The 18,928-nt window shown below is 36.9% G+C and overlaps 1 protein-coding gene across 1 annotated transcript; it reads right to left on the bottom strand.

Annotated features, from left to right (window-relative positions):
* Positions 1-5,137: 5,137 nt before the first annotated feature.
* On the bottom strand, positions 5,138-18,571 carry LOC131954655 (uncharacterized; the record flags this gene model as incomplete). The annotated part of the gene is given in 15 exon segments (XM_059318439.1): positions 5,138-5,253; positions 6,063-6,352; positions 8,617-8,712; positions 9,474-9,573; positions 9,984-10,166; positions 10,507-10,632; positions 11,248-11,421; positions 12,289-12,417; positions 13,207-13,340; positions 13,919-14,039; positions 14,942-15,069; positions 15,606-15,715; positions 16,075-16,187; positions 17,085-17,225; positions 18,371-18,571. Coding segments are annotated over 15 exon segments (2,051 nt in total), but the record flags the coding sequence as incomplete, so codon positions are not given.
* Positions 18,572-18,928: the final 357 nt, after the last annotated feature.

The raw sequence follows: 18,928 nt of genomic DNA, 5'->3' as shown, positions 1-18,928 counted from the left end.
GAATTGATGTACATAAAGAAATGCACGTACAATCACAATAGAAATATTAATATAAGAATAAAGATAAAAAGCAATAACTGTTTCGGTGATTTTTCTCACCGCTCGAAATGACCAGATGTTATCAAATAAGATTGATAGGTTATTTTTTTGTTGTTTTTTTTTGTAAAGGAATGTTTGCAATTTTTCAAGATGCTACAGTAAAAGGCTCATTTCATCTGTTTTATGTTTTGATATCAATATTGAGATCTATTTTTTTATATATTTCACAATAAAAAAACGGCAACAATAAATAACAAAGAATATGTGTAATAAATTAATCTTGCTGAACCATGTGATAAAGACAAATAACTGATTTTTAAATATATATAAATATATTTTTTGCGTTTGGCTGAATAAATGTAGGCATATTTATCTAGCCTAAGCACAATGTCGTATAGTACTGCACGTGTTTGATTAAACTGTTACTAGCTGCATACCCGTGCTCAGCCAAGGTAAATCTTTTATATGTACCAACTATGGAACCAACTATGGAACAGAAGAAAACTAAACACAAACAGAAAAGAAAACTCAACGCAAACACAAACACAAAAGAAAACGCAAACGAAAATGCAAACACAAACGCAAACACAAACACTAACACAATGCCAACACAAACACAAACGCAAAAAAAATTAAACCACAAACACAAACGCAACACGCTAACACAACCACAAAAGACAAAAATAACGCAAACAGAACGCAAAAGTAAACGTAAACACAAACACAAACGCAAACGCAAACACAACACGCAAATACAAACGCAAATCTAAACGTAAGGAATAATGCATAACATAAAAACAACTTAAATGCAAACATAAACATAGTGTTCACAGTCTAGCCCGAGGCGTCAAATCGAACGCTTCCGGGGCTCCGGCGGAATTGCTTGATTCAACTTAGTAAACGACTATAATATCCCAACTTATCCATAGTCTATTGCACCCACTTAAACGAATGTATGCGCCATAGCGCTCATGGGGGTACCGGGACGCCAAGTAGCGCTCTGTTGGGGCGCCGGAGGACGCCCTGGTTTCGATTTAGTGAACGACTATGGTAACCAATTTTACCCACAGCTTATCGCACTCTTTAAAATGAAAGTATGCACCATAGCATTCACATATAGTCTAAGGCGCCAAATCGAACCCTGCCCTGGTTATTAAAATGTATAATTTTTTTCTAGGAATCTAAGCGATAATATTATTTGACATTAATTATTTTAAAATGTTTTAGCAATGTGCGTGTATTTAATATTTTCTACTTTATGCAAAAGAGCAAAAACTGTCACAACTGTAAACAAAAACGTTATATAAATAGAAACTAATCCTCTACCTACAATAATACCCTGCGATGCAAGTAAAAAGCCCGGTATGTGTTGTTCCTTTTTATGGTTCCAAAATCTATAGCTATGACGGACTGACTGACCGAATGACCGACTGACACACTACCACCAGCCTTATTTTATAGACTAGCTGCATAACCGTGCTCCGCCACGGTTAATCTTTTTAAATGTACCAACTTGGGAACAGAACAAAACTAAACGCAAACACACAAAAAAAACACAAACACAAGCACAACGCAAAAACAAACACAAACGAAAACACTAACACAACACAACACAACTCAACACAAACGCAAACGCAAACGCGAACGCGAACGCAAACGCAGACGCAAACAAAATACAATCACAATCACAACACAAAACAAATTGAAACACAAACATAAACACAAAATAAAACGCAAACACAAACGCAAACACAAACACAATGCAAGCACAACAACAAATGCAAATGCAAACAAAACAAAACCGAAAACGCAAACACAAACACAAACGCAAACACAAACCCAAAAGAAAACGCAAACGCAAACACACATAACGCAAAGTCAAACACAAACACAAACGCAAACACACAAGAAAACGCAAACACAAACGCAAACAATAAAGCATAACATAAGCACAACTTAAATGCCATCATAAACGCATAGTCCGATTGAAGTAAAACGCACAGCATGTGTTTGTGTACTATTTTATGGTCCCAAATTCTATAGAGATCACGGAATGACTGACTGACTGACACACTACCACCAGCCTTATAATATAGATAATATATTTGCCAAAGCTGGGGCTCCTTATTTTCATTGATTAAACTCATCGCTCTTTAGGTACCTACCCTAATTGTGTTTCATTTAATTTTTAATGCATCTCATAATTAGGAAATAAAATTAAAATTAACCTATCAAAACAGATGAGGTTAGTCACATAATTTTAATTAAACCATCATATCAGATAAGAAAGTTTGTCACGGAATTAAAATCAACATTAATTATAGTAATGATTAGTATTCGTTACCAATATTAGTGTATCACTTATATATTATATATATATATATATATATAATATGTGTGTGTGTGTATATGTGTATCCTTTACATTTATATTTACATATTTATAAGACATGCATGCTAAGTTTTATGATTTAACTAAAAATGTTTGATAATTACAATTAATAAAAACTTTTACAGCGTAGCTCCCAATGCGACGGGAAAAAAATGTATCTCCCATTTACAATGTTTGTGTTACCGTTTGATCACGCGGCTAAAGCTATAAAAGCCAGTCGTCGTCAATACAATAGACGCCGTTATGGTTCTCAGCGTGCGTGTATTGGACGTGATCAAAGAGAGCCGACAAATGAGACCGTCGCTTCTCTTTGATAAGCATCTGAGTGGGGGGTTCTTTTTACTCCACCTGTTGTCTTTACCATTAAAAGAAATGTTTGACAAGTTCTTGTTTGATACTACTATCATCCGAAAAGATACATCTTTCTGGGTGCACAGAGTTAAAGCACCATTTTAAAACCAGGCAAACCCCCTAACGTAGAGTTCGTGTGATGTTAGTGAAAAGGCACACGACTAAATTGTGTTGATATAATGTTTAGAGTAGACAGTATCTTTCGATTATAGTCAGGTAAGTTTCCCGTCCAAAGAAGATCAAAATGTTGAAAGAAATTTCACCATGTGTCCACACTGCCATGCAGGTCGACTTTATGACTTTATGGTAATTAGTTTTTCTTGTACTTCCGTGCTTTTGGTGTCTTTGTTCTGACAACAGCTGTGCTTAACCATATCTTCAAAAGCATCAACTAAAACACATTTATACTAGAAATTTTTTGGAGATAGTATTCGGTGTCATTTATAAAACAGGTGAACAGTGCTGCATACATACACCATCCTAGGGCTAGTACAGTCAGCTCTACTACATCCAATTGTCGATACACTTGAAATGAAATAGCCTAACCATTTGATTCTTATTGCTTGTTTCGTTTATATTAACAATATTTATGTGTGTGTCTTCTATTTTTAAACAAGTATTTAATACAATTCTATAATTTAAAAAAAAATATTAATGTGCATGTGAAAAATTAATTCATTAACTATCTAGATTTAATGGATATTTTATTGAGATCAAAATGTATTTTTTTTAAGTTCAAGAAAATACTCGCCACAAAAATCTTTCAAAATCAAGACCTTTCACACGACCCCGTTTAAAGAAATAAAAGATAGTCGAGGCACTAGTAGATTTCTAGCTGTACTTAAATTACCTGATTAGGAATATGGTCAGCAGGTAGTAAACTGTTGTTAATACATATTTTGGTTTTTCTATAGGCACTTTACAAATATGTACCAGATATTGAAAATGTTCAAAGTAATATCTCTATATCTTTAGCCTTTTAACCGTATGCAAAAAAAATTTCAGTAGCTTTGAACAATTGTCCAATTTTAATTGTCTCACATATAACGACATCGTCCCACACTCTCAATTTAAAAAATGACACCATCATTTGCGGTATTATCAAATGAACAGACGACATATGCAGCTATGTATACCATTTGATCACGTCTGATAAATACAAATTATTATTTTTTTTGCATTTTGATACAATTGGCATCATCAACTTATATTATCTGCTCGACGCTGCATTATTCTTAAACCTTCTGTTAAACCGGGGAAAAAGTATGTCTTTCTTTTTACGAAAAACATTAAAATGGATTTGAACTTCTGTTATTTTGATATCATTTTAAAATGACTACCAATAACGTTGATATATTGGAATGGAAAATTCTTTATTAAACCCATTAAGCGTCGAACGAAAAAAGCCTGTGTACATATATATATATATATATATATATATATATATATATATATATATATATATATATATATATATATATATATATATATATCCATACAAACGATCTCAAGTTACAATCTTTCCTGAGCCAAAATATCTCTTGACAACCCTGCATATATCATACTACTTCCAACTTAAATCTTTTAACCCTCTTCTGCACTCAACCGTTTACAGTCATTACTCTCGTGAATCGCGATGCATTTTTACTTTCTCGTATATACGAAGTATAGAGAAAGTATTGTAATCGTGCAAAAAAAAAATCGAGATTTTTACAAATCTCGACGTTTTACACCTCACTGATACGGAAAAACATAATTTAGCAATCTTGTCCGTATGTCTGTGTGTCTGTCTCTGTGTCTGTCTGTGTGTAAACACGATAACTTGAGTACCATTACAGCTAGGTTGATGAAATTTCATATATAAGTATTATATCAAAATCGTAGATCCTGATCAACTTTTGAGCGATTTCCGATAACCGGAAGTGGTACTTTATCTACTTTGAATTTTTCAAACTTAAGTACTATTTCAGATAGATAAATGAAATTTCACACGTAAGTAACAGGTCTAATTCTCTACCTTCTGTCAAATTTTGAGTAATTTCCGTTGACCGGAAGTACTCATTTACGCTATTTCCGATTTCTCAAAAAACGCATGTAAATTTATAAAGTACTAATAATATTGCGCACTATTATGCACATTTTGTTTTGGCGTTCTTTTTTTTATGAGATTCTATTCTATTTTTAAAAGTTTAAGTAATTAAAAGTCATGTCTATATTCCGAGTTATATAAGAATATTCGAGAAAGTTTAGGGAAGATCACTCCCGGTTTATTATATTTCACTGTCAGGTTAGGAAACCAAATATCCTATCCAATCAAAACCTTACAGAAATCAACAATAAAAAAAATTAATTTTTAATTTTTTTAAATTGTTTAATGATGATTTTTAAGTAGAACAGATATTTGAAGGTCCGTGCAGTAGTCCATCCAAGCATTTACAGTATATGTTTTTTTCCGAATTTGCTTGCATCACACTAAAAATACATAAATAAACAAGTTTTACACTGAGAGTCTTAATAAAAAGAAAAGAAAAATCTTAATGATAACTACTCCTCATCCGAATAGGTAAAAAAACAAATACATTGGAAATGTTAACTTTTTACCGCAATGCGGACTAAATTTCTAATACACGTAATGATGTTGAGGTATATGTACAATGATACAATGGGCAGAGTTTCTTTCACGCTCCCACCATCCCTGCACCACACACACACACCGAAGCACGTCCACCCCCTCCCGAATGAAAGGGGGTAAAAATAATATCTCTAAAATATATACTTGTGTCCACCCCCACCCCCCACCCCCAACGCCTCTCGGAAGTTTTAATTTAGGCCCGCATTCTTCTCCCCTCCCCCGCCCTCTCCCTGAAAGAAAAACTGACAAGTGGGTCCCTCCGGAATGTAAGTAGCTTTAAGACCTATTGATTAATACCAGCTTACTAGTAAGATCGTTACGGAATATTATTCCTATTTAACAATTTAGTAGTTAGAGAGAAATCATAATCGTTTAGTTTATTTAACTTTGTACACCAGATTTTTTTTTAAAAAGCAATTTTTATTCAATCAATCATTGTATCAAGAGTATTTTGTGTGCTAGAGTATTTTACATGATCAGTTACAATAGACAACGTTAGAATTCGGTTAAATACCTGTTTAATCTCTCCCCATATATCACTCCACTACATACCATCCTCCACCTCCCCCCATCCCCCCCCCCCCTTTTCACATACACACACACACACACACACACACAGCAACCTAATCGTCTCCTCACACAAAAGTACCTGGTTCGAGTCTCACTCCCACCGAGGCCATAATACAAGCGCTGGTGGTCACCACAGGTTTGTTGGTCAGCTCGAAAAAGGTGTTAGCAGTGGCCGTACCCACGGTGCTGAGTTTCTCCATGGCCTTCTTGCAGTCGGTGGTGGAGATGGTGTTGGTCGCCAACGTGAACATGCCGATGACGTCATCGGGCTGGACCGTGATTTGGCTGGCCGCGGGGACGTAAAAACTCCACTTGATTTCGGCGTTGGGGCACGTGACGTTGTTAGCACCGACAAACGTGTAGCCGGTACTGGGGAAATGACACGAATTTTTTTTTTTTTACTTTTAGGTCGTTAAAAAAATAAAGAGTATTAATAACATATGATTGGGTGCTAGTTATTATCCTTAAACCTTAACGATCGTTTCGCTAGTATCGTCGCTACAAAAAAAAATCACCTTAAAATCCAGCTAATCAAAAAGCAAAATAACATAAAATTCTTAGTACGAAATATTTTTGCCCCATTCTCTTTTCGCTCTTTTCGACCTCTCCACCTCCCCAATCCCCACACGCAACATAAAAGGCCAACCAATCTGTTTTTGCGCACACGCAACGGAAATCAATATTTAATAAACAAAAATTATTGTCAGTGCGTGCAGCATTGACGTCAAGTCGCGTGGCTTGCGTTAGAACTAACACAAAAAACACTATCAACTAGATACCAGTAGCGTAGCGATGGGGGGGGAGGGACATATGTCCCCGGGCGCCGACCTTAGGGGGCACCAAAATGGGTTGGAAAAATAAATTGAAAGGTTGAGGGGGGTGCAAATCGAAATCTTGAGGAGGTGGGTACAAATCGAAAGTTTGAGGGGGGGGGTGCAAATCGAAAAGTTTGTCCCCGGGCGCCGGGAAGGGTCGCTACGCCTCTGCTAGATACATTTAGATATTAAAAAAAACGCTTTTATTGAATGTTTCAAAGAAACTGCTTATCGTAAGATCTAAACTAAAATGTTTTTTTTAGGATATAAAAAAACGTCTAAACGCATGAACTCTCTAGTTGAAAGCGATCAAACAAAACTTTTTCAAGCTATGCATAACGTCTCAAAATAAAACGATTACTAATACGCTATGATTCTTTTTTAATTAGATTAGAGTAGATTGCTAACACAAAATACATCTTTAACCAGAACAGAAACACTAGGAATTCATCACGATCTGAAGCTTATTCTTGTTTGACTCAGCCGCTAGACATGTTTTAATTCAATACACAATTATTCTCGCATTAATTGGAGGTAAATTCCCCATATATATATATATATATATATATATATATATATATATATATATATATATATATATATATATATATATATATATATATATATATATATATATATATATTTATATATATATATATATATATATATATATATATATATATATATATATATATATATATATATATATATATATAATATTATAGGTATATAACGACGCCACACGGTATCAAGGTTACTACAAATAATTATCATTAAAAAAGTTTTAAAAAACCCACGTTTTCTGATTGAACTAAAAAGTAGAAAATAAATGCTATACATCACAATAATGCAAGCGATCACTCTACTATAAGCGATGAAAAACGTGGGGCGCCGAAGTAAAAGTTATATTACTATTGATTAGATAATACTATTGACTTTTATTAGGGAGCTTGTAGAGAGTCAACAGTATTAGAAACTGTAAGAAAATCACGGCGCCCCACGTTTTTCATCGCTTATAGTAAAGTGATCGCTTGCATTATTGTGATGTATAGCATTTATTTTCTACTTTTTAGTTCAATCAGAAAACGTGGGGTTTTTTTAAACTTTTTTAATGATAATTATTTTCTACTTTTTAGTGTTTGTCTGTTTGTTTGCATTAAAATCTTGCTATCGATTTTATCTTTTCGCATTCACTTTTTTTTTGGGTTAACGAAGACAACTCGTAAAAAACACGTGCCTTGAACCCGTGTCGAGTGGATTAGCAATCGTGTGCCCAACCACTCGACCATATCGTCTCCCCCATACTGGCCACCAGTTGTTCTGGTTGTTTGTACACAAACACCGCGTGAACACTACTCAGTAAGCAAAGAAGGAGAGTACCGAACCTTGTTTTCATCAAATTACAGTTACTGGGTTATGTCCCTTTTTCCCCCACGTTTTTACTACAATTATATAGCGCTCTAAAATGCTCAATAAAATGTTTCCATGGATCAATTTAGTAATAATAACAATTGAATATTCTATTGTCATCCAAAACAAAGCTTCCCTGAAAATGTCAGCGCGCTAGCTAACTGGGAAGTGCCAGAAATTTCGATCGCAAGATTTGATTGGAAAGACAGAGACGAAAGCAAGTTAAAGAAAACGTGGGAAAATGCAATCAAAATGACTATGTTCCTCACTCTACGGTCCTTAGGAGAGCTTAAGGGAATACATATATAACCAAAACAGTTAAAAATACTTCAGTATTATTGCTCATACTATTTTTTTAATTTACATACAACTAAAATACAGAATTTAAAAAAAAAAAAAAATAATTACCTAGCTCTTCTAAAGATCATCATGCTGACAGTAGGGGAGGTAACAACGGCTTTACATTGATAGTACCATCTTGTTATTTTTCCGGCAAAGGGCATTCTATACAAGAAGTATCACACTCAAAATAAAGATGCACAACTAAATGTCTAACCTCAGATGTTAGTAGTAAAATGGAACTTCAGAAATGGGTGGGACTCTCTTAAAATCACTTGAAGAGTAAACATTGAAAAGTTAAGTTACGGTTTCGAAACTGGCGGCCTAGTGATTAGATGAAGTAGAGTTCACCTGTTCATGTTACCTTGGCATAAGAAGAAATAGTGTGGTCATACTATGCTCAGCCACCATTATTTCATAAACTAAAACATAATACCCCAAAATAAAAGATCTGAAACTCGCAATGAGATCTCTTCTTCTTCTTCGTTCTTAATTTTTAGTAATGGAAGGGATCGAGCCTTATCTGCCAGAGGGTTTGAACTCGAGACTTTTTCGAATTTATCAACCATGTGCTTTAGCCGACTCGACCATGCTTCCATCACAATTAAGGATTACGTGTCAACTGGTAATGCGCCATACAGGCCATTGACTCCGACTTCAGCCTGCTTTTCGTTTTGGATTTGCTTCCATAGCCTTTGTCCAACTAAGAACAAACTACAAGGCAGCAGTTGATTTTGGAGTTGTCTCTCCTAAAAGAGAGGCTGTTCCCTGCTAACGAGCCTCATCTGCCCGAAGGTTCGAACTCGAAACTTTTCGGTTTAGCAACCATGAGCTTTACCGACTCGACCACGCCGACACCTCGCCCTGAGATAATTCCTCAGAATAAAAGATCTCAAACTCGCCAACATGAAAACAACATACAGCACCTATACTCAGACGTGTCCATGATGTGCACAGTTTTGTCCTTTAGTGGGGTCTGTCTCATGAACACACCATTTAGGTTCACGTCAGTGGCTACAGGGGTCTCTGTTGAGGATCGAATGGTAAATGTTTTGTAATGGGTCGAGTGATAATGAACGTGACACACAACGATGCTGAACGTGACACTCAAAAAGTCATGTACAAAGTGTGACACTCAAAACGTCATGCACATAACGTGACACGAAATGATGCATGCACATAATGTGACACTCAAAGCGTCATGCATATAACGTGACAATTAAAATCGCATGCACCATAGCGTGACACACAAAACGTCAATCCAATATTTGGCATAAGCAGACAGAAACACAGCATATCCCAAACATCACCATGACACGTACTGCATGAAAAAAAAAACACCACAGCAACATGACCACCACATCACAATATAAACCACAAACCCAACTAAACAACCTTCTAACACCGACACACGGATATCACTTAACATCACTGACCTTGACACACAGGTTCTGACCCAAGCAAGGCACCGCTGACAGAACAGGCGCGGGTCAGATCACCGGACACGTAGAAGTACCCAGCATTACAGGCGAAGGTCACGGCCTCGCCGGCCTTGAGTGTGCTTGACCCGGAAGTAATCGAGTAGGTGGCGCCGCCAGCCACTGAACACGTTTCCCCACCTGGAGAAAAGATGAACACACTTCTAACACGGCCAGAAGACACCAAGAAGAAAAATTATTTTATTTTATAGTGAATTCTTGGATTTATTGTTCAACATTATAAACTCAAAAATAGCCTACTTGTAACAAATCTAAATCGTATCCACCACAAGATTTCGTCAGTTGTTTTTTTTTTGTTACTTCAAAAAGCCTTGTGTCTAAAATTTAGTTTTGATAAATTTTGCTTAGTCAAAACTTTGTTTCTTTTTCAATGAGGTTAATCATTAATCTGTTTTATCCCACGCAGGCCTATGTCAATGCCAAGGTATAATAATGCCTAATTAATTATTAGTTCCCTTACCAGCGCAGCGTCCGCAAGATTTGGAACAGTACTGTTCCGCTGTCGCGTTGGTGTTGGGGTGGGTGCAGAACTTGGGTGATGACGCCATCAGCTTATCACAGTTTGTCCCTTTGTCGGCACAGGGGGCTTCGAAAATTCACGAAAATTTACACAAACAGTCAATATCTTGGAGGATAGACCACTTTTTATCATTGAATAATACCTACATACTTATAGTAAATTACACATACACACACACACACACATATATATATACATATATATATATATATATATATATATATATATATATATATATATATATATATATATATACGAGATTTTATCCAAATAAAGGGTTATAATACTTTGAATAAAATAAGAGAAAATACAAGCATTTTGTTTTAGCCGAATTTCTGCGTTAATAGAAGCCTTGCATCTAAATTGGTTTTTTTAGAGCTTTTTGACTACAACAAATCAATTTAATTATTAAGGGAAATTAAACAATTTTTTTCTTCGTAAAATATCTAAAATGACTGAACCTAACCTAAAATCAAACTTTTAAATGAAAAATATTTTTTTACGGCTGTTATGTGTATTAGTGTCTTAAGGCTGAGGCAGAGGGGGCTGAAAATATGTTGCAATGATTACCTTTGTGACATTAAGTGACAATTGTACCTTTGTGACAGTACGTAACAAAGAGTACATTTGTGACAGTGTGTGACAAGGTTTACCTTTGTGTCAATGTGTGACAAGTTTTACCTTTGCAAGCTTGTAATAAAGTCGACCATCCATCGGCTGTGCACATCATTTCATTGACAGGCTCCACATCGCTGTCCTTACATTTGACACCTACGATCTCTCCTTCCTTGTACGATGATTTGGGCGTATCGACCAGCACACCATCGGCAGGTAGGGTAGGGTCTCCACAAGTTGCTGAGGACAAAAACGCTTTCCATATTACGCGACTTTATTTATTTTACGTTTCACTGTGTTCAAATTGGGTGAATAAAAACGTTGTGTTTAAAGTAGAATCAAAAGAATGACCAGTATTTATAAATTAGAATGCATTAGATCAATACAAAAATTATTTAAAACTTTATCAACAACTCTTTCAATTCGTGCCCAAGACACACGAACAGATGAATTAGAGTGCTTCTGTTTCAATGACCTTAGCATAGGGGGATAGTTTAGTTTCACCACTTTGAGTCTGCTACCCATCGGAGCTGGGTGTACTTGGGACGTCCTTCACACTCTATCCTGGGATCCAAACTGCAGAATTTCGCGTTTATAGTCGTAAGCTCTATCATTCCCATTTACTCGCCATTTGATGCTCTATTCAAATTCTTATAAATATTTTGGGATTTTCAAACGTAATTTTTAAAAAACGTTAATAGTTGAAGATTTAAAGTAACATAGTAACTAGATTAATCGAAATTGATAACATCTGTTAGGTAAATAGGATGCACCTCATTAAATATGGCATACATTTGAAGTAACAATCCAACAAAACGTAATTCGTGGACCTATACATCAACCGGTTTGAACGAAATGTCCGTGTTCAGAATAGTTTGTCTTAATTTGTTTGCTACAAACAAGGTGTAGCTAGGTGGATTAGAAATTATTATTGTCTCAATATTCTAACTGTAGAACTTTTGCTCGTTTAACTCACGTATACTACACTGAACTCTAGTTCATATATATTGATAATACATAATAAAACAAGGGATAAATAGGGCTTATAGATAATAAATGTTGAAATAAAAAATACAAAAGGTATTTAAAATACAGGACAACACTGACCTCTAGCTGTCGGCTGTTGTGAAAAGCCGCATGACTTGAAGCAGCGGAAGCGCTGAACCCCTGATTTGCAGAAGTCTGGGTTGGCCGAAATCAGTGAAGTGCATTGTCTGATGGAATCAACTGGCACCACTATGTAATCAAAATACTTGATCAATACATTGTTTGAATCAACTGGCGCCAATCAAAATACTTGAACAATACATTATTTGAATCAACTGGCAACACTATGTAATCAAAATACTTGAACAATACATTGTTTTAATCAACTTGCGCCAATCAAAATACTTGAACAATACATTGTTTGAATCAACTGGCGCCAATCAAAATACTTGAACAATACATTGTTTGAATCAACTGGCACCACTATGTAATCAAAATACTTGATCAATACATTGTTTGAATCAACTGGCACCACTATGTAATCAAAATACTTGAACAATACATTGTTTTAATCAACTTGCGCCAATCAAAATACTTGAACAATACATTGTTTGAATCAACTCGCGCCAATCAAAATACTTGAACAATACATTGTTTGAATCAACTGGCTCCAATCAAAATACTTGAACAATACATTGTTTGAATCGACAGGCGCCAATCAAAATACTTGAACAATACATTGTTTGAATCAACTGGCTCCAATCAAAATACTTGAACAATACATTGTTTGATTTAACCACTTTTAGGAGTGGTGGTTGGGGAGGGGGGGGGGGGGGAAGGGGGGGAGAAGGAAGAACTAAACAATATTTGAAAAGTATTTTAATTGTCTACAGCCTAATAATAGATCTACTGCTGTGATGTGTGTATGCCTTCATGGTCAAGACCGACCAACAAAGGTTAAAGTAAAAAAAAGTTCAAGCGATGTTAACGTGTCAATCAGTGTCTGGTTGTATACAGTATGTTAAACCCAGCACTCACTTGCGTTACAGGCGTCGCAGTAGCGTTTGTCGCAGTTGGATCCGTTCCTGGCAACGTAGCACCAAGGCTGTATGAGATCATTTCCGGGATTCCGGCAACCGTTTCCGCCACTCAGAATGGAGTATTGACGAGCACTAGTTTTGCAAGTAAATTACTTAAATTTGATTACATAATTATTTTAATTAATTAATTAATAGTAAAAAAAATACAGTTATTTACATCAGTTTTAAGTTCTTGGGGGTCGTCCATAAATGGCGTCACACTCGTAAGGGGGTGGGGGGGGGGGGGGGGGGGTCCGTAATTTTGTGACGGTGTTTAATGAGAAGGTGGGGGGGGGGGGGGTTCAGATGGTGTGACGGCACAATTTTGCATTATAAAAAAAGCAATGCCAGAAAACGAGTTTTAGCCGTTATTTTGCGTTTTACAAAACGTTTTACAAAAAAAAATTGTAATAGGAATTGATCAAAATACTCTATGTTGACATAGTTTTGAGGGGGGGGGTTGTAGCCTGAGGTGTGACGTCCGTTTAGGGGGGGGGGGTCTGGCTTTTTGTGACGGAGGGGAGGTATAAATCGTCCAAAAAAGGCGTGACGTCATTTATGGATGACCCCCCTTGTTCATAGCAATATAAGACAACTCATCTATTAATATAAAAGTAATGGGTTTAAACTCGTAGTAAGCCTATGTACCAGCTATTAAAACATCTACTCACATTGTCGAGAAGCTATCACACTCAATAGTTTCAGACCAGGGCAGACAACTCTCCGCTGTTTCAGTTACATCTGTTTTACCGTAGTAATCGTCTCCCTTGTCAAAGTAGCATTGATCTTCAGCTAGTTAATTTAAATGTAATCGTTACAATCGCTACAAAAATCATGCCCGAGTGCAGCTATAAATTAAAGTAACCCGTCCGATCTACCCTAAAGATTGGGTCACGGAGTTATCGATTGCTAGAGCGTTCGATTGCTAACTCGATAGTCTCGAGTTCGGATCCCGGGATTGAGTCCGTACGACTTCCCTGAGCCCACTCAGCCCTAATTGGTACCTGACTCACGTTAGGCTAGGTAAATACTGTAGGCATAGCACTATCATTCTTATGCTGAGGTCATTAAAAGAAGTAAACTCTACTTCGCCATTCCCATAAACAGTAAGGTTCCAAAGGGTAATTTTCTAACTCACACTAAAGAATATTAAATAAAATGTTGCTATATTTGTATTTAAAAATTCAGTTTAGATAATAAAATCTATTATATCAAGTAAAAATTATTCCTCGCGAAGCAAAGATGCTTAAGCAATTGAGTAGTTCCTAATTAATATTGTATTTCACCTAAGATGCACTACTTGTATTATTCTTGTGTCTTTTAAAATATTTTGTGTGCGGCAATGCTCTATATTTTGGCCCCTATAACATCAACACATTTCCACCCATAGTGACAGTTTCGCACTAGCTACAAATTACTTATATTTTCTTTATATAGTAATAGGGCTGGTAAGTAGGTCACCAACCAGTTCTAAGGCTCAATAAAACCTGCATGAGCCATAGAACTGGTTGGTGACCTACTTACCAGCCCTATTAGCACACACGTAAAATAAAATTTTAAATTTTTTGTTTAAATAAATATCCAAAACTTATTTTTGAGTGTATTCTGTTGTTTGTTTTTTTTAAAACAAATAATTTTGATGTCATATTTTTCTAATTAGGCCGAGTTGTGTAAACAAGACCTATAACTCTTACGCAAGATGACCGAGACAGTGAAGTTAAGTCCCCTGAATAATGAAGACCTGTCGTGGGCTGACCAGTATTCCAAGGAGAAGTAGTTGCTCTCAGACACGATCTGGTAGGGATAGTTTGCGGGGTTTATCCTGGAAAAATACAACAGTATAGGGATAGGTGACCGGGTTTATCATAGAAAAATACAACAGTATAAGGATAGGTGGAGGGGTTTGTGTCGAAAAACAATCGATCCATTGTCTCATCTAAATTCCTTAAATCGTAACTAGAAATAATTAGATTATGGCTTTTTATCTATTTTATTTAGTTAGGATTAGGGATTTTCCTATCATTTAGTTAGGATAAGGGGTCCCATCATTTCGTTAGGATTAGATATTTTCCCACCATTTAAGTAGGATTAGATATTTTTCCATCATTTAGTTAAGATTAGATATTTTCCCAAAATTTAGTTAGGATTAGATGTTTTCCCAATCATTGAGTTAGGATTAGATATTTTCCCATCATTTAGTTAGAATTAGATATTTTTCCATCATTTAGTTCGGATTTGATACTTTCCCATCATTTAGTTCGGATTTGATACTTTCCCATCATTTAGTTCGGATTAGATACTTTCCCATCATTTAGTAGGCACTTAGAGCCCTATCGACCTGTAGCAGAATGTACCCACTTGTTAGGCTCCTGCCATTTGTGATAACGTTTATATAGCACTTGATCGTCGTTAGCCGTGCTGATAGACACCAAGTTGAATGTGACCTTGAACTGAGAGTTGGGTGGGGCCTGTAGACAGAACGGAAGAAAAAAACACGGCAACGAAGGTGAGAATAGTACGTCGAGTCGTATTTTGAGTTCAGTGTAATGTAGTGGAGCTAATCCTTTCATTAAGGTCGATGATGGTTGACTGATCTCACCCACACTATTATACATGACTTTATATTCAAATTAACCCTACCCCACCCAAGGGTTTTTTTTTTCCATTCTGTTGCTGCTCTGTAACTGATTTCTAATCACCAGGTTCATAAAAAAATACAGTGGTGACAACGATTCAATATTGACCACAATCTACTGAAACTGGTTACCACAATTGACTTAAAATGGTGACTGCTATCTACCTAAAGCAGTGATCATACTGTACTTACGTCGAACATGTACAAACAACGTCTGTTCGGCTCACGCTGGCCGAGTTCAGTCCCGGGTGTTGCTATGGTGATTGACGGGTTGCTGGCGTCCAGGTACACTTGCTGGTTGCAGCCTTAGTTGTGTTTTTTAATAATTGTGTTCAATTGTAGAAGAAATGCATGTTTTAGGATTTTTTTCTATCTATATTTAGGGCAAGCAGTAAGGTAAGAGTTGGTGTTGAGATTATGCTCAGGGTGATACTTACGGTTATGACGAGATTATGGTCAGGGCGATACTTAAGGTTATGACGAGATTATGGTCAGGGCGATACTTACGGTTATGACGAGATTATGGTCAGGGCGATACTTACGGTTATGACAAGATTATGGTTAGGGCGATACTTACGGTTATGATGAGATTATGGTCAGGGCGATACTTACGGTTATGACAAGATTATGGTCAGGACGATACTTACGGTTATGACGAGATTATGGTCAGGGCGATACTTACGGTTATGACAAGATTATGGTCAGGGCGATACTTACGGTTATGACGAGATTATGGTCAGGACGATACTTAAGGTTATGATGAGATTATGGTTAGGGCGATACTTACGGTTATGACAAGATTATGGTCAGGACGATACTTACGGTTATTACGAGATTCTGGTCAGGACGATACTTACGGTTATTACGAGATTCTGGTCAGGGCGATACTTACGGTTATTACGAGATTCTGGTCAGGGCGATACTTACGGTTATGATGAGATTATGATCAGGGCGATACTTACGGTTATGATGAGATTATGGTCATTTTTAATAATGATAACAATGTCTAATAAATCTTCACTAATAAGTATTATGTTACAGGGTAGTCTAGGTTAGGTTCAACGTTAGGATCATGACCAGGCTAAGCTTAAGTCTACGATTAGCCGAGGATATTTATAACTGTATAATTATTAAAGTCTTTTCAATTATTTTTTTAATAATAAATCGACCTGTGTTAGTATTAGTTTGACGCTTAAGCTTACCGTATTTGGGTGGAGTGTAGTAACACGAGAAGGCTGAGACGGAAGTGCTGAACAACCAGTAGGGCGTGGTGGAGGGGAACTGTTCTGTGATCGATGCCACCGAGGTCCACCAGTTCTGTCGCGTGATGGCCGACTTCAGACCTGCAGAAAACACAACACGGTTCTATTTTAAAATATAGGTAAAATGTTTCAAAAAATTGTTGATCAATGTTAGTTGCGACATAGGAAGAAATGAAAATGGAAGTCGTTTCAAAAATACTCATAAAACTGTAGCACTGGGGGGAATATAGATTCAAGATGAGATCAGAGGATATCACAGGAGTGGCGCTTTAGTAGACTCATTTATGAATAATGACAACAGGGAAAGCCATGCAAGTCTTGTAGTAGAAGAACAACTGACTATTTTGCGAAGCTTGAAAGAAAGTTACCAATGTGTATACAACGTTTTGGTCATAGGTGCTTTGACCATAGGGGGTTTGACCACAGCGGAGCTTTGACCATAGGGGGTTTAACCATAGGGGGTTTGACCATAGGGGGTTTGACCATATGGGGTTTGACTACAGGTGTTTTCTCAGCAGAGGGTCTTTGATCACAGGTCAAAGCCCCTCTGTGGTCAAACCACCTATGGTCAAACCCCCTATGGTCAAAGCACCTGTGGTCAAAGGTCTGCGCACCACCTTTTTGTGGTGGCCCCGTGTGCTCTGAGCACTGAAGGGAGAAGATGATGAGGAGAAAACATATGCAATCGTATACACGCTTGCCGTTTATTTATAATTCAATGAATGGATCGTGATAGAATCTGGGACATTGAGGAGGTTCACGCTAAAATTAAACTGCCTACCTCACGGTAAACGTGCACGCAGGGGCGTAGAGAGGGGGGGGGCGGTGGATGCGGACCGCAGCGGGTGACACCATTTAGGAGGGTGACACCAAGGCAAAAAATAGCAAAGTATATAGAGAAAAACTTGAGGGGGGGGGGTGCAAATCGAAAGTTTGAGGGGGGGTGCAAATCGAAAGCTTGAGGGGGGGTGCAAATCGAAAGTTTGAGGGGGGGGGGTGCAAATCGAAAAGTTGAAAGTTTGTCCCCGGGAAGAGTCGCTACGCCTCTGGGGGGTGACACCATTAAGTGCTGCACCGGGTAACACCCGACCTCGCTACGCCATTGCGTGCACGGGCGTGTATCTCCACCCACGTTCTCTCTAATGGGAAAATTTCAATATTTAAGATAAATGTTTTATCAAACCCTGTATGGGAAAATAAATTGAGCCTAAACAAATTTATCGAACCTCTTATTTTGGGACAGCTTGACCTGACAATGAGCCGGAACGGTTCGGCGTCCGGCAGCTCAATGGGGATGAACGACGGCTCCTGGTAGCGGCAGCAGTACTTCTGTGTGACGTTGTTGTCCTTGAATGTCGTGTCGCCCAAAGAACCGTTGAACTGAATGGGCGATCTTGAGCCCAGCTCAATAGAAGTCTCAACGTAGGCTGTAAATACAGAAGACATTTGCTGAATACACTTAGATTTAAAATACAAATGTCTTTTGTTGAGTATTCTCTAATTATCCGTAGGTCTACACTAAATTTTATTGTCATTTTCCTCCCTAGATATTAGTTTTATTAATATTTTAATACGGGTCAGATTTTCAATTAGTCGGAGCCTTTCTATAAAAAAAAACCCATAGCTTTCATGAACCTTTAGAATGAATAATATTACGTTTGTAAACCCTTGTTTCTAGACTGATCCCATGTTAGAAATGTGTTGTTGTTTATACACCACAACTTAGCTCTGATACTTGACTAGTCAGGCTAAACATATGCTAGTAGACTGTACTTTAATAAACA

The sequence above is a fragment of the Physella acuta genome, unplaced genomic scaffold (assembly GCF_028476545.2).
Source record: "Physella acuta isolate Inbredline_101_S28 unplaced genomic scaffold, ASM2847654v3 ptg001017l, whole genome shotgun sequence".
Classification (NCBI taxonomy): Eukaryota; Metazoa; Mollusca; class Gastropoda; family Physidae; genus Physella; species Physella acuta.
This window is presented reverse-complemented; position numbering and strand designations above follow the sequence as displayed.